The sequence below is a fragment of the Mirounga leonina genome, unplaced genomic scaffold (genome assembly GCF_011800145.1).
Source record: "Mirounga leonina isolate KUSES-001 unplaced genomic scaffold, KU_Mleo_1.0 Mir_93, whole genome shotgun sequence".
In the NCBI taxonomy this organism is placed as follows: domain Eukaryota; kingdom Metazoa; phylum Chordata; class Mammalia; order Carnivora; family Phocidae; genus Mirounga; species Mirounga leonina.
The window spans coordinates 46,178,476-46,203,443 of NW_023270854.1; the positions used below are offsets into that span (position 1 = coordinate 46,178,476).

The 24,968-nt window shown below is 36.9% G+C and overlaps 1 protein-coding gene across 4 annotated transcripts in view; it reads left to right on the plus strand.

Moving 5' to 3' along the window:
- Positions 1–24,968, plus strand: part of OSBPL1A (oxysterol binding protein like 1A) — a 224,526-nt gene that overhangs the window by 65,303 nt on the left and 134,255 nt on the right. For all 4 annotated transcript variants that reach the window (XM_034995759.1, XM_034995760.1, XM_034995761.1 and 1 more), the window contains 7 exons: positions 7,999–8,060; positions 8,163–8,207; positions 9,414–9,487; positions 9,598–9,661; positions 19,354–19,452; positions 20,613–20,735; positions 22,520–22,601. In XM_034995759.1, coding sequence (XP_034851650.1) covers positions 7,999–8,060; positions 8,163–8,207; positions 9,414–9,487; positions 9,598–9,661; positions 19,354–19,452; positions 20,613–20,735; positions 22,520–22,601 — 549 coding nt within the window. The remainder of the gene's footprint in view (positions 1–7,998; positions 8,061–8,162; positions 8,208–9,413; positions 9,488–9,597; positions 9,662–19,353; positions 19,453–20,612; positions 20,736–22,519; positions 22,602–24,968) is intronic.

The following is a 24,968-nucleotide window of genomic DNA, read 5'->3' on the forward strand; positions in this document are numbered from 1 at the left end:
CGCGCGGTCACAGGCCAGGTGAGCACGGAGTGCGGCTGGAGACTGGGGAGACGGGAATGACTGATGGCTTTTCTCTGGGGGCTCACTGAGAAGTGGGGCCCCGAGTTCTCGGCTCCTCTGGGGCAGAGATTGGGAGGCCGCCATTTTCACTCTCTGCCTCCAAAGCTGACAGAAAGCTCACAGGGAACAAAAGCTCTGGAGAGCAAACCTGAGCAGATTACTTAGCAGGGAGGGGGCAAGGGTGGGGCAATTACGCCTCCGGCAAAGACATTTGGAAACCATGGCAACAGGCCCCTCCCCAGAAGATCAGCGAGAACAGCCAGCCAAGACCAAGTTTATCGATCAATGAGAACGGCAGAACTCCAGCGCTAGAGGAATAATGTACATAGAATTCATGGCTTTTCCCCATGATTCTTTAGTTTTTCAAAGTTAATTTTTTTTAACTGTCTTTTCTTTTTTTTGAATTTTTCTTTTTCCCTTTTTCAACCAACATCTTAACAATCCCTTTTTTAAAAAAACATTTTTATTTTTCATTTTTAGAGTCATATTCTATGCCTTCATAGTAGTTACCCGTATTTTTGGCATATATATATAAGTTGTTCTCTCTTTAAAATTTTGAGATAGTTTCTTCTAACAGATTAAAATATACCCTAAATCTCTAGTATATGGTGTTTTCTATTCCCCTGCCTGATCACACTCTCTCCCTTTTTTTTCCTTTTTTTAATCCTCTTTCTTTTTTCAAACAACTTCTTATCAATTCCTTTTGTAAAATTTTTTATAATTTCCATCTTTACAGTCATATTCCATCCCTTCATCATATCAACCCTTATTTTTGTACATATATAAGTTTTTCTTTCTTTAAAATTTTGGGAGGCACTTTCTTCTAACAGACCAAAATACACCCCAAATCTAGTGTGTGGCACTGATCTGTATACCAGCCTGATCATATTTGATCACATTCTGGTTTTTATTTTGTTGTTGTTTTGTTTTTATCTTTTTCTTTTTTCTCTCTTTCCATTTCTTTTTCCACTGCTTCAGGTCTTTTCTGATTTGTTTAGGGTATATTTTCTGGGGACATTGTTACTCTGCTAGCATTTTGTTCTCTCAATCTATTCTCCTCTGCACAAAATGACAAGATGGAAAAAATCACCTCAACAAAAAGAACAAGAGGTAGTACTGACTGCCAGGGACCTACTCAATACGGACATTAGTACGATGTCAGATCTAGAGTTCAGAATCATCACTTTAAAGATACTAGCTGGGCTTGAAAAAAATATGGAAGTTATTAGAGAAACCCTTTCTGGAGAAGTAAAAGAACTAAAATCTAACCAAGTAGAAATCAAAAAGGCTATTAATGAGGTGCAATAAAAAATGGGGGCGCTAACTGCTAGGTTAAATGAGGCAGAAGAGAGAATCAGTAATATAGAAGACCAAATGATGGAAAATAAAGAAGCTGAGAAAAAGATAAACAACTACTGGATCACGAGGGCAGAATTCGAGAGATAAGCGATACTATAAGATGAAACAACATTAGAATAATTGGGATCCCAGAAGAAGAAGAAAGAGAGGGGTAGAAGGTATAATGGAGCAAATTATAGCAGAGAACTTCCCTAATTTGGGGAAGGAAACAGGCATCAAAATCCAGGAAGCACAGAGAACCCCTCTCAAAATCAATAAAAATAGGTCAACACCCCGACATCTAATAGTAAAACTTACGAGTCTCGTAGACAAAGAGAAAATCCTGAAAGCAGCTCGGGAGAAGAGATATGTAACCTACAATGGTAGAAACATTAGATTGGCAACAGACGTATCCACAGAGACCTGGCAGGCCAGAAAGGACTGGCAGGATATATTCAGAGCACTAAATGAGAAAAATATGCAGCCAAGAATACTCAATCCAGCTAGGCTGTCATTGAAAATTGAAGGAGAGATAAAAAGCTTCCAGGACAAACAAAAACTAAAGGAATTTGCAAACACAAAACCAGCCCTACAGGAAATCTTGAAAGGGGTCCTCTAAGCAAAGAGAGAGCCTAAAAGCAAGATAGACCAGAAAGGAACACAGACAATATACAGTAACAGTCACCTTACAGGCAATACAATGGCACTAAATTCCTATCTTTCAATAGTTACCCTGAATGTAAATGGGCTAAATGCCCCAATCAAAAGACACAGGCTATCAGACTGGATTAAAAAACAAGACTCATCGATATGCTGTCTGCAAGAGACTCATTTTAGACCCAAAGACACCCCCAGATTGAAAGTGAGGGGGTGGAAAGCCATTTACCATGCTAATGGACACCAAAAGAAAGCTGGGGTGGCAATCCTTATATCAGACAAATTAGATTTTAAACCAAAGACTGTAATAAGAGATGAGGAAGGACATTATATGCTACTTAAAGGATCTATCCAACAAGAAGATCTAACAATTGTAAATGTCTATGCCCCTAACATGGGAGCAGCCAATTATATAAGGCAATTAATAACCAAAGCAAAGAAACACATCGACAACAATACAATAATAGTGGGGGACTTTAACACCCCCCTCACTGGAATGGACAGATTGTCTAAGCAAAAGATCAACAAGGAAATAAAGACTTTAAATGACACACTGGACCAAATGGACTTCACATATTCAGAACATTCTATCCCAAAGCAACGGAATACACATTCTTCTCTAGTGCCCATGGAACATTCTCCAGAATTGATCACATCCTAGGTCATAAATCAGGTCTCAACCAGTACCAAAAGATTGGGATCATTCCCTGCCTATTTTCAGACCACAATGCTTTGAAACTAGAACTCAATCACAAGAGGAAGGTCGGAAAGAACTCAAATACATGGAGGCTAAAGAGCATCCTACTGAAGAATGAATGGGTCAACCAGGAAATTAAAGAAGAATTAAAAAAATACATGGGAACCAATGAAAATGAAAACACAAGTATTCAATATCTTTGAGATGCAGCAAAGGCAGTCCTAAGAGGAAAGTATATAGCAATACAAGCCTTTCTCAAGAAACAAGAAAGGTCTCAAGTACACAACCTAACCCTACACCTAAAGGAGCTGGAGAAAGAACAGCAAATAAAGCCTAAACCGAGCAGGAGAAGAGAAATAATAAAGATCAGAGCAGAAATCAATGAAATAGAAACTAAGAGAACAGTAGAACAGATCAACAAAACTAGGAGCTGGTTCTTTGAAAGAATTAACAAGATTGATAAACCCCTGGCCAGACTTATCAAAAAGAAAAGGGAAATGACCCAAATCAACAAAATCATGAATGAAAGAGGAGAGATCACAACCAACACCAAAGAAATACAATCATAAGAACATATTATGAGCAACTCTATGCCAGCAAATTAGATAACCTGGAAGAAATGGATGCATTCCTAGAGATGTATCAACTACCAAAACTGAACCAGGAAGAAATAGAAAACCTGAACAGACCTATAACCACTAAGGAAATTGAAGCAGTCATCAAAAATCTCCCAAAAAACAAAAGCCCAGGGCCAGATGGCTTCCCAGGGGAATTCTACCAAACATTTAAAGAAGAATTAATACCTATTCTTCTGAAACTGTTCCAAAAAATAGAAATGGAAGGAAAACTTCCAAACTCATTTTATGAGGCCAGCATTACCTTGATCCCAAAACCAGACAAAGACCCCATCAAAAAGAAGAATTACAGACCAATATCCCTGATGAACATGGATGCAAAAATTCTCACCAAAATACTAGCCAATAGGATCCAACAGTACATTAAAAGGATTATTCACCACGACCAAGTGGGATTTATCCCTGGGCTGTAAGGTTGGTTCAACATCTGCAAATCAATCAATGTGATACAATACATTAACAAAAGAAAGAACAAGAATCATATGATCCTCTCAATAGATGCAGAAAAAGCTTTTGACAAAGTACAGCATCCTTTCTTGATCAAAACTCTTCAGAGTATAGGCATAGAGGGTACATACCTCAATATCATAAAAGCCATCTATGAAAAACCTACAGCAAATATCATTCTCAACGGGGAAAAACTGAGAGCTTTCCCCCTAAGTTCAGGAACGCATCAGGGATGTCCACTATCACCACTGCTATTCAACATAGTACTAGAAGTCCTAGCCACAGCAATCAGACAACAAAAAGAAATAAAAGGCATCCAAATCGGCAAAGAAGAAGTCAAACTCTCACTGTTTGCAGATGATATGATACTTTATGTGGAAAACCCAAAAGACTCCACCCCAAAACTGCTAGAACTCATACAGGAATTCAGTCAAGTGGCAGGATATAAAATCAATGCACAGAAGTCAGTGGCATTCCTATACACCAACAACAAGACAGAAGAAAGAGAAATTAAGGAGTCCATCCCATTTACAATTGCACCCAAAACCATAAGATACCTAGGAATAAATCTAACCAAAGAGGCAAAGGATCTGTACTCAGAAAACTATAAAATACTCATGAAAGAAATGGAGGAAGACACAAAGAAATGGAAAAACGTTCCATGCTCATGGATTGGAAGAACAAATATTGTGAAGATGTCAATGCTACCTAGAGCAATCTACACATTCAATGCAATCCCCATCAAAATACCATCCACTTTTTTCAAAGAAATGGAACAAATAATCCTAAAATTTGTATGGAACCAGAAAAGACCCCGCATAGCCAGAGGAATGTTGAAAAAGAAAAGCAAAGCCGGCGGCATCACAATTCCGGACTTCCAGCTCTATTACAAAGCTGTCATCATCAAGACAGCATGGTACTGGCACAAAAACAGACACATAGATCAATGGAACAGAATAGAGAGCCCAGAAATGGACCCTCAACTCTATGGTCAACTCATCTTTGACAAAGCAGGAAAGAATGTCCAATGGAACAAAGACAGTCTCTTCAACAAATGGTGTTGGGAAAATTGGATAGCCACATGCAGAAGAATGAAACTGGACCATTTCCTTACACCACACACAAAAATAGACTCCAAATGGTTGAAAGACCTCAATGTGAGACAGGAGTCCATCAAAATCCTAAAGGAGAACACAGGCAGCAACCTCTTCGATCTCAGCCACAGCAACTTCTTCCTAGAAACATCGCCAAAGGCAAGGGAAGCAAGGGGAAAAATGAACTATTGGGACTTCATCAAGATAAAAAGCTTTTGCAAAGCAAAGAAAACAGTCAACAAAACCAAAAGACAACCGACAGAATGGGAGAAGATATTTGCAAATGACATATCAGATAAGGGGCTAGTATCCAAAATCTATAAAGAATTCATCAAACTCAACACCCAAAGAACAAAGAATCCAATCAAGAAATGGGCAGAAGACATGAACAGACATTTTTCCAAAGAAGACATCCAAATGGCCAACAGACACATGAAAAAGTGCTCAACATCGCTCGGCATCAGGGAAATCCAAATCAAAACCTCACTGAGATACCACCTCATACCAGTCAGAATGGCTAAAATTAACAAGGCAGGAAACGACAGATGTTGGCGGGGATGCGGAGAAAGGGGAACCCTCCTACACTGTTGGTGGGAATGCAAGCTGGTGCAGCCACTCTGGAAAACAGTATGGAGGTTCCTCAAAAAGTTGAAAATAGAGCTACCAGCAATTGCACTACTGGGTATTTACCCCAGAGATACAAAAGTACGGATCAGAAAGCGTACGTGCACCCCGATGTTTATAGCAGCAATGTCCACAATAGCCAAACTGTGGAAAGAGCCAAGATGTCCATCGACAGATGAATGGATAAAGAAGAGGTGGTATATATATACAATGGAATATTATGCAGCCATCAAAAGGAATGAGATCTTGCCATTTGCAACGACGTGGATGGAACTGGAGGGTATTATGTTGAGTGAAATAAGTCAAACAGAGAAAGTCATGTATCATATGATCTCACTGATATGAGGAATTCTTAATTGCAGGAAACAAACAGGGTTGCTGGAGTGGGGGGTGGGGTGGGAGGGATGGGGTGACTGGGTGATAGACACTGGGGAGGGTACGTGCTCTGGTAAGCGCTGTGAATTGTGCAAGACTGTTGAATCTCATATCTGTACCTCTGAAACAAATAATGCAATATATGTTAAGAAAAAAAAAAAAGAAGAAGGTAGCGGGAGGGGAAGAATGAAGCGGGGGAAATCGGGAGGGGTAGACGAACCATGAGAGACGATGGACTCTGAAAAACAAACTGAGGGTTCTAGAGGGGAGGGGGGTGGGAGGATGGGTTAGCCTGGTGGTGGGTATTGAGGAGGGCACATTCTGCATGGAGCACTGGGTGTTATGCACAAACAATGAATCATGGAACACTTCATCTAAAACTAATGATGTAATGTAGGGGATTAACGTAAGAATAATAAAAAAAAAGAACCAGATGCCTAAGTAATTGAGCCACCCAGGTGCGCCTCTGCCATGTAATTTTTATTGATTTACTATCTTTTTCTCTTTTTCCATGCTAACCTGCCCCCCCGCCCCGATTTTTTCTGTCATGTTCACTGCTGAATCCCCAGTGCCTAAAATATTAGTTGGTGCATAGTAGATCCTCATTAGGAGAAATTCATGCAAAAAGCTGCCTAACACCACAGCCAGTGTTTGGTATTTATAAAAAGGTTATTTGATCAGCTATCAAAAAGAATGAAGTCTTGCCATTTGCAACATCATGAATGGAACTAGAATGTATTATGCTAAATGAAATAAGTCAGAAAGACAAATACGATTTCACTTATGTGGCATTTAAGAAACAAAACAGATGAACATAGGGGAAAGGAAGGAAAAATAGATAAAAACATAGGGAGGTAAACTATAAGAGACTCAACTATAGAGAACAAACAGGGTTGCTGGAGGGGAGGTTGACAGGTAAATGGGCTAAATGGGTGATGGGCATTAAGGAGGGCACTTGTGATGAGCACTGGGTGTTGTATGTATGTATTGAATCACTAAATTCTCCTAAAACCAATACTACACTATATGTTAACTAACTTGAATTTAAATTTACAAAAAAAATAAGTTTATTTGATAGAATATATTACCTTAAACCGAGTTCCAGTTAGGTATGTTACTTTGAAAGTGCCATTTTCTACTCCCAGGTTAGGAGATTACTTTTTTTTTTTTTTTTTTTTTTTGGCTAGCTTGCTTCATATAGTGGCCTGCTCACTTCAGAACTCAAAAAAGTAACTTTAACAAATTCTGTTCTTGTTCGGCAAAACATCGAGTGCTCGCATGTATAACGTTGCAAAAGTGCCCATAATGCCTTACTGGTTTCATTCTCCATTATCCCTTTTTTCTTTTGTCCTCAATTGTGGACCCTCACGCTCTTAGCTTGTGAGCTTTCTCTGCTACCTGTTCTCTGGTGAAGCAGCTTAAGAGTGGCTATGGTAGGCCAAGTAATGGCCCCCTTAAAGATGTGAGTAGTTAAGTGTCTTGAGATAGGGAGATAATCCTGAGCTATCCAGGTGGGCCCCATGCAATCACAGTTGTCCTTACTGGGAGGATGGCAGCCACGGTTGCAGTGATGTGCTTTGAAGATGGGACCACAAATCAACAGGTGGCTTCCAGAAACTAGATAGGGGCAAGGAAATAGATTGTCCCCTAGAGCCTCCAGAACTGGTGAGACCCCATCTACACCTTGATTTTGGCTCCAGTGAAACTGATTTTGGACTTCTGAGCTCCCCAACTATAGAAGAATTCGTTTGTACTGTTTGAAGCCACTGAGTTTATGGTACTTTGCTATAGCAGCAATGGGAAGCTAATGCAATGATTCTAAAATAAGACGACCTGAAGGATCCCAGAACCTCTACAGAGTGTTCTGAAGTTAATCTTGCTTGCTGGCTTAATAGTTAGCTACCAAAATGGGGGCCAGGAAGAGTTGAGATGGCAGCTTCAGGTGGGTAGCTTGGGAGGAGAAGAAAAAGCTGCGGTTGTTGGAATAATTAAACAATATTATGTGCTGTAGTAGCATCTGTTTTATATACAATTAAGCTCTTGACTTCTTTCTTTCCTTGTTTTTACACAGATCAGAAACCCCTTGACCTTGCCCAGGGTGCTGAAATGAAACACATTCTTATCGGTAATAAGGTATGTAGTAACGGACTACTTGCATATGATCCTTTTTAGAAAAAGATTTTGAATTCTTGAAATATATAGATGGCATTTTTTATGAAAACATTTTTTTAACAGGTTGTCTACAAAGTGTTGAAACGATATGAAGGCCCTCTCTGGAAGGTAGGCTGGGATATTTTATTTATAAAACTGGAAAGAATTCTCAGGTGCTCCATTTTTGTTAAAATAATAATTTAAAGGGTGCCTGGTGGCTCAGTCAGTTGGGCGTCTGCTTTAGGCTTGGATCATGGTCCTGGGGTCCTGGGATCAAGTCCGGCATCAGGCTCCCTGCTCAGCAGGAATCTGCTTCTCCATCTGCCCCTCCCCCTGCTTGTGCTCTCGCTCTCATGCTCACTCTCATATAAAAATTTTTAAAAATTTAAAAATTATTTCTGACTTAATCTTTCTTGGATCTGACAACATTAACCATTTTCTGTAGTGCTGGAATTCATTAGGCTTCCATTTATTGTAGCAATTGCTGTCCTTTGTGTTGATGGTCTGACACTTTTAGGTGACAAGCTTATACAGAACAGAGTGGGAGAACATATTTTTTTCCTTAATCAGAGAATTACAATGTTTTTTGTTATGAATATTGAAGTAGGGAGGACTTATTAGGAAATTTAATACTTGAATTGTCACAGAGCACACATATAAAATCTGGTTCTAAAAATTCACATTGGAGTTGTTTTCTAGAATTATTTTAGAGCATGCATTTTCTTTTGCACTTGCAAGCACTCCCTCTATATATTTATGCACAAGTATGTTTATATTGTATAAAATCAGAATACTCTTTATTTAGTGTTTCATTCCAGACTTTGAAGTCCACAATTGAAAATCTTCCCATAATACCCCTGAACAATATTGTCAGAACTATAAGCAGTGTTCATTGTTGGTCTTATTGGTATGGCATTTCTTCTATTCCTGTCCCTCTGTAGTGATAAAACGTTTTCATTACTGCACTGAGTACCTTAGTTCATGTTTGATACTTTTTAAAAATTTTTTTAAACTTTTTAAAAGATTTTATTTATTTGATAGAGCACAAGTAGGGGGGAGCAACAAGCAGAGAGAGAGGGAGAAGCAGGCTCCCCGCTGAGCAAGGAGCCCAATGCGGGGCTTGATCCCAGGACCCTGAGATCATGACCTGAGCCAAAGGCAGACTCTTAACCAACTGAGCCACCCAGGAGCCCCCATATTTGATCATTTTTTAATGTTCAATAGTACTATCTAGATGAAAGACAACGATAGAACTGTCATAACGTACTTTTTATCAGTCAGGTATTTGAATCTAGATGTGTCAGCTTGGAAAATCTTTGCCAATTTTTCCCTTAGAGTTCAAGATTTTTTGGCTGGAGGTTATTCTGGGTAGTGTTAGAACATGGAGTCCTTTCATGGTATAGGAAACAGTAAGTATTATGCTGATACTTATTAAATTTCATTATCTAAATTTTGAAAGATTGAAAGTTTCACTTGCCTCTCTTCCTTTTGTCTTGATAATTTAATATTTATTTTGAAGGCCTGATGCAGTCCGTAATATTTATCGCCAGGGATGCAAGCACCTAACTCAAGCAGTATGCACGGTAGGATGACACATGCATCTTTTGCTCAAACCATGAAATTAGTTTTGCAAGTGATTGACCCAAATTATTTTTATAAAGCTGCCTTGTAAAATCTTGGGGGTAGAAGGCATTTGTATGTTTTTACTTGAGAGCAAGTAAAATTGTGGAATATCTGTTTTAAAAATATAATTAATTTTTATTTCCACATGTTGTGGATGAGAGCTGAGTTACCTGAAAACATAAAGAGCCTTTGACATTTTTGTATGTGTATGTATGTATATTCACATTATGTGCATGTGTATATATACACAGATGTATGTATGTCGTACATATATCTGTGTATTTATATGTGGGTAAATAGGGATAATGAAAGTCTTTCTGGTTTTAAAATTTAAAGCCTGCATCAAAATTGGGATTCTTGGGTTTTCTAGGTTCACTGTTTATACTTTTACTAACCAGGAGAAAAAAGGAGTTTCTTCTCTTTAGAGATTAGTCTAAGACTGGAGCCTAGACGTGCTTTCTTATTTCCTACTTCCCATCCTTTAGAGTTGTCAACACGTTGCGGCAGTCCATCTGCTCTTTAGAGCATGGCACCTTCCTTCCTCAGGGCAAACACCCCCAGAAGACCAGGTGTTCCCCTTGGGGAGTCACAGATGTGGCCCATTCCCCAGCAGTACCACCTAATTACACAGCCGGCCCCTCAGTGTCCTCCCACCCTGTGCTCCTTACACAGTGGACCAGAGGGCCAGGGTCCTCTCTCACATCTTACCTGTGTCATCTTGTTTTCTCTTTCAGTGCAATCCTGGCCATTCTCTTCTGTTCCTGCCATAGACACATCTACTTAATACCAAGCTTTTTCCTCAGTTGGCCCTTTATCTCATTCTTGTCTGCCTTAAATCAAAAAACAAACAAGTTGCTCCACTTGCCCTTTTAAAATTTCTTGCTCTTTAACTTCTGTGGAATTGGTTAGCTCCTGCTGTGTTAGCCCTCACCTTGTTTCATAATTTGTGTTTCTTCTGTAAACGTCTGCTTAAAGCTTACATTTAGGAGTCACATATCAACACAAGCTACTGAGCATTCACTGTGTGATGGCTGTAAAGCACTGTTTACTTTGTAGTTTCTTGAGGAGAAGCTTGGGTTATTGACTTGAGATCTTTTCCTAATATGAGTGCTCCAGCTGTCAGTTTCTTAGTTTTCTTCATTGTGCAGTTGCAGCTACCAGCACATTCATCTCCAGAACTCGTGATCTTCCCGAACTAAAACTCCATGCCCTTCGGTCACTAGTTCCACTCCTCTCTATTCCCAGGCCCTGGCTGTCCCCACTCTACATTCTGTTTCTAGGAATTTGACCTTGCTAGGTACCTCGGATAAGTCGAAAGATGCAATATTTGTCCTTCTGTGACTGGCTTATTTCACTTAGTATAATACCCTCAAGGTTCATCCATGTTACAGCATGGGTCACAATGTCTTTCCTTTTTGAAAAAATTTAGTTGTGGTAAAAAAGCACATAACATAAAATTTACTATTTTAACCATTTTTAAGGGTACAATTCAGTAGCTTGAACTGTATTTGCTTTGTTGTGCACCAGATCTCTGGAACTTTCATCTAGCAAAAGTGGAACCGTATCCATTGAGCAACTAACTGCCTATTTCCCCAACCCCCAGTGCCTCTCAAACCATTGTTTTGACGTTTTGTTTCTAGGAGTTTGACTACTTTAGACACCTCTTGCAAGTGGAATCATACAGTATATGTCTTTTTATGACTGCCTTAGTTCACTTAGTCTGATATCCTCAAGATTCATCCATGCTGTAATATGTGACAAGATTTCTTTTTTAAGGCTAAATAATATTCCATTGTAGGTATAGACCACATTTCTTTATGCATTCGTCAGTGGGTATTTGAATTGCTTCCACCTCTTGGTGATTGTGAATAATGATGCAGTGAGCGCAGATGTACAAATATCTCTTCAAGATCCTGCTTTCAATTCTTTTGGATATAGACCTAGAAGTGGAATTGCTGAATGATGTGGTAGTTCTATTTTTAACTTTTTGAGGAATTTCCCTGCTGTTCTCTATAGCAGCTGCCCCATTTTATGTTCACACCAACAGTGTGCAAGGGTTCCAATTTCACTTTCTCCATATCCTCATCAGCACGTCTTTCCTTTTTTTTTTTTTTAATATTGAGCATCCTAATGAGTGTGAGGTGGTATCTAATTGCAGCTTGATTTGCATTTCTGTAATGACTGGTGATGTTGAGGATCTTCTCAAGTGCTTCTTGGGTATCATATATTGTTTTTTGTTTTTTGTTTTTTTAAAGATTTATTTATTTATTTATTTGAGAGAGAGAGAGAATGAGAGACAGAGAGCACGAGAGGGAAGAGGGCAGAGGGGGGAAGCAGACCCCCCGCTGAGCAGGGAGCCCGACGTGAGACTCGATCCCGGGACTCCAGGATCATGACCGGAGCCGAAGGCAGTCGCTTAACCAACTGAGCCACCCAGGCGCCCCATATATTGTTTTTGGAGAAATAATCTCTTTAAGTCCTTTGCCCATTTTTTAACTGGCCTGTTTGGCTTTTTGTTGGTGTTGAGTTGTAGGAATTCTTTGTATATTCTGGATATTAACCCTTATCAGTATATGATTTGCAAATATTTTCTCCCATTCTGTGGGTTGTCTTTACACTCTGTTGATAGTGCCCTTTGATAGAAGTTTTTAATTTTGATACAGTCCAATTTATCTCTTTTTTCTTTTGTCACTTGTGCTTTTGGTGTTATGTCCAAGAAATCATTGCCAAGTCCACTGCTTTGAAGTTTTACCCTTATGTTTCCTTATGAATTTTATAGTTTAAGCTCTGATGTGTAGGAAAGATTTCTCCTGAGGCCTTTCTCTTTGGTTTGCAGATAGCTGCCTTCTTGCAGCTCTCTCATGGCTTTTCTTTGTGTGCAAGCATCCCTGGCTTCTCTTCCTCTTATTAAGGATACCAGTCTTACTGAATTAGGGCCCCACTCTTGTGATCTCATTTAATCTTAATTTCCTCTTTAAAGGCCCTATTTACAAATAGTCTCATTGAGGGTTGAGGCTTCCACATATGAATTTGGGGAGGACACAGTTTAGTCCATAACAATCACTATAGTCACTCCGGCTCTCATATGGGTACTGTTTGCTTTGTATACCTTTTTCCATTCTTTTGCTTTCAGCCTATTTATGTGTGTCAATCTAAAGTCTCTTACAGAGAGCATACAGTTGTATCTGGTATTTTTTTTTTTTAAAGATTTTATTTATTTATTTGACAGAGAGAGATACAGCGAGGAGGGAACACAAGCAGGGGGAGTGGGAGAGGGAGAAGCAGGCTTCCCACCAAGCAGGGAGCCCGATGCGGGGCTCGATCCCAGGACTCTGGGATCATGACCTGAGCCGAAGGCAGACGCTTAACGACTGAGCTACCCAGGCACCCCAGTATCTGGTATTTTTATCCAGTTTGACAACCTCTGCCTTGTGATAGGAATGTTTAATGAGGGGCGCCTGGCTGGATTATTCAGTGGAGAGTATGACTTTTGATCTAGGGGTTGTGAGTTTGAGCCCCATGTTGGGTATAGGGATTACTTAAAAGTAAAATCTTAAAGTGTTTAATGAATTTGTACTTAATATTGTTATTGATATGGTTGTATTTCTGTCTGCCATTTTGCTGTTTCTATATTCATTTTGTTCTTTGTTCTGTCTCTTCTACATAAGATACGTATGTCTCATATACAATTTCCTTTTGTTTATATTTTACTATATTTTAAAGTTACTTCTTAGTGGTTGGTCGAGGTATTATAATAGGCATCTTAATCTATGACAAACTACTACTTCCTTCCATACTTATTATGCTTTAATATAGTTCCACTTCCTACCCTTTTGTGTTATTGTTATATATATCATGACTCTACATGTTTAAAAACTCAATGATACAGTGTTATAGCTATTGCTTTATACAGTTTTATAGGTTTTAAAATATTTTTATTGAACTATAATTCACATCATATACAGTTCACCCACTTGAAATGATTCAGTGATTTTTTTGTATGGTCAGAGACTTGTGCTGACCATGTGGAGACCACAATCCATTTTAGATCCATTTCCATAATTCTACAAGGAAACTTCATACCCATTAGCAATCATACCCCATTCCTGTCAGTACCACCCCCTTCTAGCCCTAGGCAGCCATTAATATCTGTCTCTATAAATTTGCCTATTCTGGACATTTCATATAAATGGACTCATATAATATGTGGCCTTTTGTTTCTGGATTCTTTTGCTTAGCATAATGTTTTCAAGGCTCATCCATATTGTAGCAAGTTATCATTACTTCAGTCCTTTTATGGCTAAATAATAATCCATTATATGGATAGACAGTACTTATTCATTCATCAGTTAATGAATATTTGGGTTGTTTCTACTTTTTGTCTCAGTGCATATTTGGGGTCATTTCCTTGCTCTGATATAGCTCCATTCCTTCCTTTATCCTCTATCCTATTACTGTCATATACATTACACCTCAGTATGTTACAAGCTCAACCATACAATTTTATAGTTGTGTAAATCACTTTAAATTATTTGAGAAGAGAAAATATAGATTATATTAGAATTACCTATGCAATTAACTTGTCCAGTGGGCCCCCCCCCCCCCATCTTTGGTGTCACTTTCTTCTGGTCTAAAGAACTTTTTTTTTACTCTTTTGTTAGGTATATCTAATGAATTGTCTGAGTCTTTTTTTATTTGGGGGTGTATTTTGCCTTCATTTTAGAACAATAGTTTCATAAGACAGAGAAATTTTCTTTCAGCACTTTAAATATGTCATCCCCTTACCTCTATTCTTCATTGTTTTTGATGCAAAGTCAGCTGTTAATTTTACTGTGCTTCCCCTGTATTTGATGAGTCCTTTTTCTCATTACTTTCAGTATTTTCTGGTTTTGGCTGTCAATAGTTTGACTAAGATGTGTCTAGGTATAAATCTCTCTGGATTTACCATAGTGGAGTTTATTGAACTTTTTGAATATGTAATATTTTCATTGAACTTGGGAAATTTTCACCCATTATTTCTTTAAATATTTTTTTTCAGCTTTTTTCTCTCCTTTGTGACTTTGTTGGTACACATGATAATGCCCTGCCATGATTTTTTTCTTCCCTTCGATCTCAGATTATCTTGAGTGAATTTTTCATTACAGTTCTTGTAATTTTCACATCCAGAATTTCCATTTGGTTCTTTTTCATAACTTGCATCTTTTTATTGATATTTTCTATTTGATGGGTTATTATCATTATGCTTTCTTTTAGTTCTTTACATATGATTTACTTTAGTTTTTGAACATTTTTCTGAGAGCTTTTTAAATGTCTGGCTCATTTTCCAGTTTGTTGCTTGGCTGAATATATTTAGACTTCATGTTCTGTGATGGCTTTTCCTGATTGTTGGCTACCAAGATTGCTGTTGTTTTGAGAAAGCCCTGGACTTGGAATTTTCAGGGCCCTATTCTAAATAAAGTCAGCCCCAGTATTTAAAGCTTGCCCCATCATGATGCAATTTGCCACAGAGTAAGGAGGAGGGGGGAATGGAGCAGCCTCAGGCTAAAACAACATCCAGTGTTCTTACTGAGAGATTTAGTAGATTTTTCTTGAATAAATGCTTTTCAATATGTTGAATGTCTTTCATCAATTTTCAGTGTTGGGGAATGGTTGTTTTGATTGGGATTGCATTAAATATATAGATTTACTTGGGGAGGATTGTTACTTTAATCACATCAAGACCTCTAAGCTATGAACATTGTATTTCTCCTTTATTGAAATCTTCTTTAATTTCCTTTTATAACGTTTTTGTTAAATTTATGCTTATGTGTTTATTTTATTTTTTTATTTTTTATTTTTTTAAAGATTTTATTTATTTGAGAGAGAGAGAATGAGACAGAGCACATGAGAGGGGGGAGGGTCAGAGGGAGAAGCAGACTCCCCGCCGAGCAGGGAGCCCGACGCGGGACTCGATCCAGGGACTCCAGGATCATGACCTGAGCCGAAGGCAGTCGCCCAACCAACTGAGCCAGCTATATTATGGACATGAAATTTTCATTTTCTATTTTTTGCTGCTATTATATATAAATTAAAAAAAAATTTTTTTTTATTATGTTAATCCCCATACATTACATCATTAGTTTTAGATGCTATTATATATAAATTTGTTTTGAGTCCTGTAGCCTTCCTAAAATCACTTAATAGTTTTGGTAGCTTTTTTGCAGATTTCTCAGGGTCTCCTACATGCACAATCATGTTGTCTGCAAAAAAAGATAGTTCTATTTCTCTACAATTCGTATGCCTTTTCTTTTTTATCCTTTATTGTACTTGATAGGGCCTCCAGTACAACTTTAAATAGAATTGGTGAGAGCCAGCATTCTTGTTTTGTTTGTTGTGTTAGGTACAAAGCATTGAGCCTTTCATTATTGAGTTATTAGCTATAAATTTTTCATAGATGCCCTTAATTTGCTTTAAGAAGTTATTTTCATTTCCTAATTTACTCAGAGCCCTTACCATGAGAATCTGTTGATTTTTATTAAATACTTTTTGCATATTATTGAAATGATCATAGGGTTTTACTCATTTTAATATGGTTAATTACACTGTTAGGGTGTTAATAAACCAGTCATATTGCTGGGATAAATTTCAGTTGGTCATGATACATTATTTTAATAAATTGTTTGCTAATATTTTGTTAAGGATTTTTTGCTTCTGTGTTCCTGATGGATATTGGTTTATATTTCTCTCTTGATACATTTTGTGTGGTTTTGGAATCTGAGAAATACTGGTCTCACATAATGAATTAGAAAATATTTCTTTTCAGTTTCTTGGAAGAGTTTTTGTAGGATTAGGTTTATTTGTTTCCTAAATGCTGATATAATTCATGGGCCAGAAGGTGGGGGTTTTTTGTTATTTATGGGAAGGATAGTAATTACAAATTTGTTCAGTTGCTAAGGGCTAGTTCAAATTCCCTATTTCTTCTTGGGTTGGTGTTTGTAATTTTTACCTTTCAAAAAATTTGTCCCTTAGGTTATCAAACTTTTTGTTATAGTCCCTTATTATGTTTTTAATGTTTGTATGATAGGTAGTGTTGTGCCTTCTTTCATTTTTTTTATATTGGTAATTTGTGTCTCTTTTTTTCTTCCCTAGATTAATCTGGCTAGCAGTTTATCAATTTTATTGATCTTTTCGAAGAACTAGTTCTTGATTTTTTTTTTTGAAATTTTTTTCTTTTTCTATTTTCTATTTTTGTTCTTTTTAAGAAATTTCTCTATGCTTTGGGTTTAATTTGCTTTTTTAATAGTTTCTCAAGGTCAAAGCTTATTGATTAAGGCCTATCTTCTTTACTAATACAGCCATTTAAAGCTATACTTTTACCTTTGTAACTGTTTTAGTTTCATGCTGCTAATTTTGGTATGTTTTCATTATAATGTAGTTCAAAATATTGTCTAATTTCTACTAGAAACTAATAGAAATTTCTATTAATAGAAGTTGTCTTTGAACCAATGAATACTTACAGGTGTGTTTAATTTCCAAGTAATTGGGGTTTTTATGATCTGTTTCTGATTTATAATTTAATTTCATTTTGGTCATTGAATGTATCCTATATGATTTCTGTCTTTTCAAGTGTATTGAGACTTGCTTGATGGCTCTATGTGTGGATTATCCCAGGAAACACACTTGAAGATAATGTATATTTCACTATTGTTGGGTTTAGAGTCCTATAAATATTCAGTCATGGTGGTTGATAGTGTTGTTCAGATCTGTGTTTTTGCTGATTTTTGGCTAATTATATCAATTGCCAAGAGGGCTATCAAAATAACCAACTATGCTTGTGGAATTGTTCATTTCTCAGTTATTGAACACATACATACCAATGATGTTGTCTTCCTGAATAATTGACCCTTTTCTTATTATATGGTGGCCCTCTTTATCTCTTGTAATATATTTACTTTGGAAATCTATTTTGCCCAATATTATACAACCACTCAGGCCTTCTTATGCTTACTGTTTGCATGGTATCTCTTTTTCTCTCCATTTCCTTTTAACCTGTATATCTTTATTTTCTATCTGTGTAGATAGTATCTATTTGGGTCCCTATTAACCATTCTGAAAAATCTGCCTTTTAATTAGACTTCTTTTGAGAATATGTTCCACTTTCTTCTTCATATATCAGGTAATTTTGGATTGTATCCTTAATATTATGAATGTTAAGTCCTGGGGATTCTGGGTTCTGTTATTTTTCTCTGTTAAATGACCTGTTTTAGCAGGTCATTTTCTTGGCTGGGTTTAGGTTGTAAACTCTGTTTCTTGGGTGGCAGCTCTGGTGTGCATTTCGAAAGGTTGTATTTAAGAGACTGCTCTGAATCCTTTCTCAGCCTCAATTAGACATGTGAACAGACATAGTTTGGGGATCTCTTCTCTTTTTCCCTTGGAGGATTACCCCCACTCTTTAGTATTTCTGGATCCCTGGCTTTCCTTTATTAATTCTCAAAGACAGAAAGACTGTGGATTTTTCCATGTGTGCCCGTGCTGCTTTCGTGTCACCCTGTGGACTATATGTCCCAGTTGAAAAACCTTGGGGATGGGAGCTTATTTGCATAGTTACTTATTTCCTTTCCTCCAAGAACATGTGCATTCCCCTGAGAGTCTGTCAACTTTTGTTCACTCTCCAGTTCCTTAAGGCAGTTGCTTTTTTTTTTTTTTTAAGATTTTATTCATCCATTTTGAGAGAGCGAGCGCGTTTGAGTGTGCATGAGCAGGGGGAGGGGCAGAGGGACAGAAAGAATCCCAAGCAGACTCCATACCCACCGCAGAGCTCAATCTCACAACCCCAAGATCACAACCCAAGCTGAAATCAAGAGTCAGATACCCAAGCAGCCTCCCCACCCCCGCCCCCAGCAGTTGCTTTTTATAGTTGTTTCCTGCAAGGAGGAGGGTGGTACTCTTGTAGGGCCTTGAAGTAGAAGTCTGTCTTTTTCCATTCCTTTTTTTTTTTTTTTTTAAGACTTTATTTATTAGAGTGCGAGCAAGAGAGCACAAGCAGAGGGAACAACAGAGGGAGAGGGAGAAGCAGACTCCCCACTGAGCAGGGAGCCCAATGTGGGGCTTGATCTCAGGACTCTGAAATCATGACCTGAGCCGAAGGCAGCCGCTTAACTGACTGAGCCACCCAGACACCCCTATCTTTTTCCATTCTTAAATCCCCTCACTTTCCAAACTTATATTTCAATGAGACACAATTTTTTTATCCTCTTTTCCTTTCCCCCTTCTTTATCAATCTCATATGTACTTACTCTTTTACACTCAGTTCAAATGTTTTGTACATTCAGCTCAAAAGGTTCTGGAGAATGGTATGAATAAGAAATTGGAGCTGTGGTATTTAAAGAATTTTATAGCCCAAGTGCATGCTAAGTTATTAAACATAAAAGACAAAACTAAAACTACATACCTAATGGACTATTCGTATTTACTTTGAGTAACTACAAATATGAAACCCAGATGTTAGCTGCAATGCATGTGATATTCCCAATGCATCAATGTTCACGTGGGTAAAATTAAGCTATGTTAATACTGTTATGTGTTGTATGTACTGTTATGTGTGTGTGTGTATATATATATCCTATTTTATGTGCATGAATGATATTGTCTTACTGACTTCTTTATATCCAAGGTAAAATCCACTGATAGCTGCCTCTTCTTTATTAAATGCTTCGATGACACTATTCATGGCTTCAGGGTTCCTAAGAATAGCCTTCAACAGTCAAGACAGGTAATTTTATGGATTCATTTATCTTTCATAAAACTTAACATTTAAAAACAAAAAATATAAGATCAATTCAGTATTAACATCTAAAATCTTGTTGGCTGGGCCTTTTTAATGGGGGCAATTATATGAAGCTTGAAATTTGGCTTATGAATTAATTTCTTTATCAACATGTACCTGCAGATATTTTCTGTTCATAATTATCTTTATTATTTTGATTTTGTGAATCATTTTTGGAAAAAATTCTGAATGATTATGTAGTCTGCCTCTTCATTTATAGGTACAGAAACTGAAGCAAGATTGAAGTGCTCTCTCAAGGTCACACAGCTTACAAGTGACAAAACCTGGCTTCAGCTTAGGTGTTCTGATTTATTACAGTATAACCTCAGTCTTCCTTTGTGGTAAATTGAAAAACAGCAGCAAGGAAGAAAATTGGGGTTGATGTGACAGAAATTCACAGTGCAGTTATTTAATGGAGACTCCATATTCCTTTAGATCAAAGGAGTATTTATAGACCTGTCTTGTTTTTTCGTAAATTATGTAAGGGGTTAAAAGAATCTATTTTTCAAAGTGGTTAACTTTCGCCCTGCAAAGAACCCTAAACGATCTAAACTTCTGATGCTCTGACCGTATCATAAAGGGGTAAAATTTGACCTTGAGTAATGCTGTAAAAAATAAGGAGGAAGTAACACAGATATTTTTAGGGCAAATATTCTTTTTGTGAAATCACTGATATTTTAAAAACATTAGTAAAAGCTAAAGCATCAAGGCAATTTTTGGCTTTCTTATAACTTGATTACAAGTTAGTAAAATAGTATTTCTGGATATATTAGTATATAATAGCATATCCAACAGTATTGAGAATCTATAATTTTAAGTGAAAAAATTTCCACCCATTACTCAGCTTTTATAATGTATGTTTTAATATTATTGAATATGTAAACTTATAGATGATATTTTTTTTAAAGTATTAGGAAATTTTTTTATCCAGAAATGTCATGGACCTGCATCATTCTTTTGTTGTTGGGTTGGTTTGGGTTTCTTTTGTTTTTCTGAGCCTTTAATATTTTCTCCATGTAAATTTTATGCTTTCTAAATTGTTGCCGTATTATCTCTTTTGAGTAAAAATGCATTTTACTTTTATTTAAATTCTTGGATTATTTCAGGACTGGCTGGAAGCAATAGAAGATCATTCTGCTTATAGCACTCACTACTGTTCCCAGGACCAGCTGACTGATGACGAAGAGGAAGATGCAATTTCAGCTGTAGACTTGAAGGAATCCTTAGAGGTATGTAGAAAAACCAAACCTGACTTTTATAGCTAACTCTGTCACCAAGAATTTTTTTTTTTAACGTGAGGTTTTGAAATTAAGAAATTTGACAGCAGTGGAGATAATATTGCTCTTTATCCAGTACTATTTTATGCTATTTATAGTTTCTGTTATGATACTATCAAATGTCTCTGTAGATAATGCTGTAAAGATACTAACCTGTGCCCATATGTATCTTTTTTGGTTAAAATTTTTCCATTGCTGTGATCAGATTGTCATTCTGTTTGAAAACTGCCAGTAGGGGGAGCATGCAGAGCTTGACTTGCTGCCCTTTATGACTTCACTGCATATTTCAGAGTTTAAATAATGCAACCATAGTGATACCTTTCCTGGCTGGTAGTTTCATTTAAAACCACTTGTAATCTGTAACTTCATTGATTAGAGGTAAGATAAAGCATCAGTAATAAAAGGATAGGCCTGTATCTGAAGTGATGTCAGTGTCTTAGCCATAGAGAAATAGCAGCATGTGTTATTGAAATGAATTTATGAGGATAAATATTACTCTACCTACAACAATGTGATTTTAATATTAACAAACTCAAGGTTCTCAGAATAAACATTTTTCATTGCCATAACCAACTGACTTTACAATGATAATTTTCTTTTTTATTCTTCCTATCTCTTGAAAGAGAAACTAAATAAAACTAACATCAAAATTACATTGTTAATATAATCAATGTGTTTACCTGACTTTTCATTTTGGATTTCTAAATCTTGACTAAGATGGGGTGGAACTTGTGTCATAAAACTCTGTGTTTTGCTTTTAGGGATCTAAAAATGTAGAAGTTTCAAAATGCAAGAAGAATGTTTCCTATAACTGACTTAATCTTATTTTTATAAACTTTGACTTACTAAGAAAATGTCCTTAGATGGCTGAACGAAAATCAGCTGTGGTTTCTAAATATTACTATCTAGATTTTTTTTTTTTTAACAAAAACAGTTTTTAAACCTTTTTTTTAAGATTTTATTTATTTAACAGAGAAAGACACAGCGAGAGAGGAAACACAAGCAGGGGGAGTGGGAGAGGGAGAAGCAGGCTTCCCCCTGAGCAAGGAGCCCTATGAGGGGCTCGATCCCAGAATCCTGGGATCATGACCCGAGCTGAAGGCAGACGCTTAACGACTGAGCCACCCAGGTGCCCCGACAAAAACAATTTTTTTTTTTTTTTAAGATTTTATTTATTTTTATTGGAGAGAGAGAGAATGAGAGGGAGTACATGAGAGGGGGGAGGGTCAGAGGGAGAAGCAGACTCCCCGCTGAGCAGGGAGCCCGAAGCGGGACTCCAGGATCATGACCTGAGCCGAAGGCAGCCGCTTAACCAACTGAGCCACCCAGGTGCCCCGACAAAAACAATTTTTAAAGTATATTCTTAAGGAATGCATTTTATAATTCCTCGATGAATTTAATCAAATCTACAAAAAGGATTAATCGGGAGAAATCTAACTCATATGTATATGGTATAATGAGTTTTTGGAAACAGTGCAATTGTATATTGTCTACATGACAAATGTTGAATGTATTTAAAATTTAGAAAGATTTATTTTTTAAACCTGTATGTGATTAAATGCAATATTCAATTTCTAAGGAAATTTTTATCTTTTTCTCTCTCAAGAATATATCTTAATTATTGTAGTATATCAACATGTGAACTAAAAGTTTTGACAGAAACAGTAAAGTATATGTACTATAAAAATACTTTATTAATAAAGTTTTAATTTTGCTTTTTGTTTTTGTTTTCCCAGAAAGCACAAACATGCCAACAGAAACTAGATAGGGAAATTTCCACCTTTCTGAAAATGATAAAGGAGTGTGACATGGCTAAAGGTAAAAAAAAAAAAAAAAAAAAAAGTTGGGGGGCAAACTACCAAATAACACCCACTGTTTAACACAACCCATTATCCTAGATGTTGATCCTTTGTAGTTTTGTTTGCTATACATGTTAGATAATTTTCGGTTTTGAATTCAAAGTTATGTTTGATAAGACTATTTTGAAATTTTTAAAAAGCGACTTAAAATTTCTACTGGAAGGGGCTTGGTTTGTAGATTAATATTTTAAGAAAAAAAGAAAAAGTTAACATTTTGGGGCTGTAAATTCATTTTGGCTATGTAATGAGACTCCTAATTATGTATTCCAGAAGACTTGAATTTTATTTTTATTTTTTTTAAAGATTTGATTTGAGAGAGAGAGTGAGAGAACAGGAGGGGGGCAGGGTCCGAGGGAGAAGCACACTCGCTGCTGGGCAGGGAGCCCAATGCTGGACTCGATCCTGGGACTCCAGGATCATGACCTGAGCTGAAGGCAGTCGCTTAACCAACTGAGCCACCCAGGTGCCCCACAGAAGACTTGAATTTTAAACGGTCTTGTGTTTGAATCCTTGCTCTGCCACTTACCAGCTGTTACTTTGAACAGTACATTTAACTTCTCTGAGCCTCAGTTTCCCCATCTGTAAATGAAGGGGTTGGTTGTTCTCAGGTCTTAGCCTTTTATGATTCTATGAATGTCTATGTGACCATGACTGTCTAATGGTTAATCTACCTTTCAGTAGTAACTTTTTATGTCTTCAGTCTCCACTGGTTATGAATCATCAAGAGTTGACTATAAATATTCCAAAAGTCAAAATAACATACAATACAAAATCAAAAATCCAATTTAAAAAATTACATATCGAGGAAAAAAAAGTATTACTTTTTTTTTTTTTTTTTAAGATTTTATTTATTTATTTGACAGAGCACAAGTAGGCAGAGCGGCAGGCAGAGAGAGAGGGAGAAGCAGGCTTCCCGCTGAGCAGGGAGCCCAATGTGGGACTCGATCCCAGGACCCTGGGATCATGACCTGAGCGGAAGGCAGACGCTTAACTGACTGAGCCACCCAGACACCCCAAAAAAGTATTACTTTGTAAACTAAAAACTGTGTTTCTTAGACTTTAGACTCCTCCCTATTGCTTTAGATTTCAGCTATGATGGGTTTATAAATAACTTCACTGAAATTTAATTGATTCAGTTGTCTGAGTTAACAGTTTTAATCACGAACTAGTTTCCCTCTATGGACTTCTCAGTTTAGTTTATATATGCCCAGGGAATGCAAAGAAATGCTAATATTAGAATAAACTGAACACAGATATTTTATATCTATCCAAATGGACCTCAGGCATCTCTTTACGTCAGTTCCATAAACATTTATTTGTATTAACAATGATAGATTTAAGAAGGACAGCAATTAAGTCATTTTTATTATTGTGGGCTGGAATATTATATTACTTAGCACTCTTCATCCTCAATGGACTTTTTAAGTAAGAACAGCTTCATTAGATACAATTCACAGTCTAAAATGTACCCATGTGGAGTACCCTTTAGTGGTTTTTAATATATTTACAGTTATGCAACTGTGACCATCAATGAGCTTTTAAAACACCATTTTCAAGAAACATCAAAAGTAAGAAGAGATACTAATGATGTTTAAAAGATGTAGGCAATGTCCAGAGTTAGATGAAATATAAGGATTAATTCCTTTAACATGGACCAAAGAAAGAAATGACATCAGAACTACAACAAAATTAAGTAGTTTTTTTTTAAACTTTGAGATCTCTTGGTTCAGATTATCTGTATGACCTGTCACTCATAACGATGATATGCATCATTTGCATTTTTGGAGATATGCATAATATTCAATATTACAAAAGAGATACTTCAGACAGTGCCATCTGGAAAACTTTGAGATGTCTGACAACGTTATTTCATATATCTAAAATGAAATTCAATAGATTTATACACAAACAATTGTAAACATTTTCTGTAAGATGGGTGTAGATAGATAAATCTGCATATTATGTAAATAGTAAATGGGGTTAAGATGATTTCATGAATGGAATTAGAGTTGAAGATAACTACCTTACCTTAATGCCAAGGGATTGTGCAGAGTAATCTTGCACCATGTGTTTTATTGCTGATAGATAGTAGCTGATAAATACACATCCTGCTCCAAACTGTCTACATAGTTTGCCAATAACTTCTCAAAATGAAGAACTAAAATGTTTGTGGACAGAATCCAGACCTTGTGGTTGTGATTGTTGGTTGTCTTATGTTTTAATACAAAATTACATGAACTTTTAAATGCTACTTCCTTACATCTTACTCCGGGTTCTGCCATACTAGTTCTGCTCTGTGTCCTGTCAAATTCAGGTCCCTGCCGCA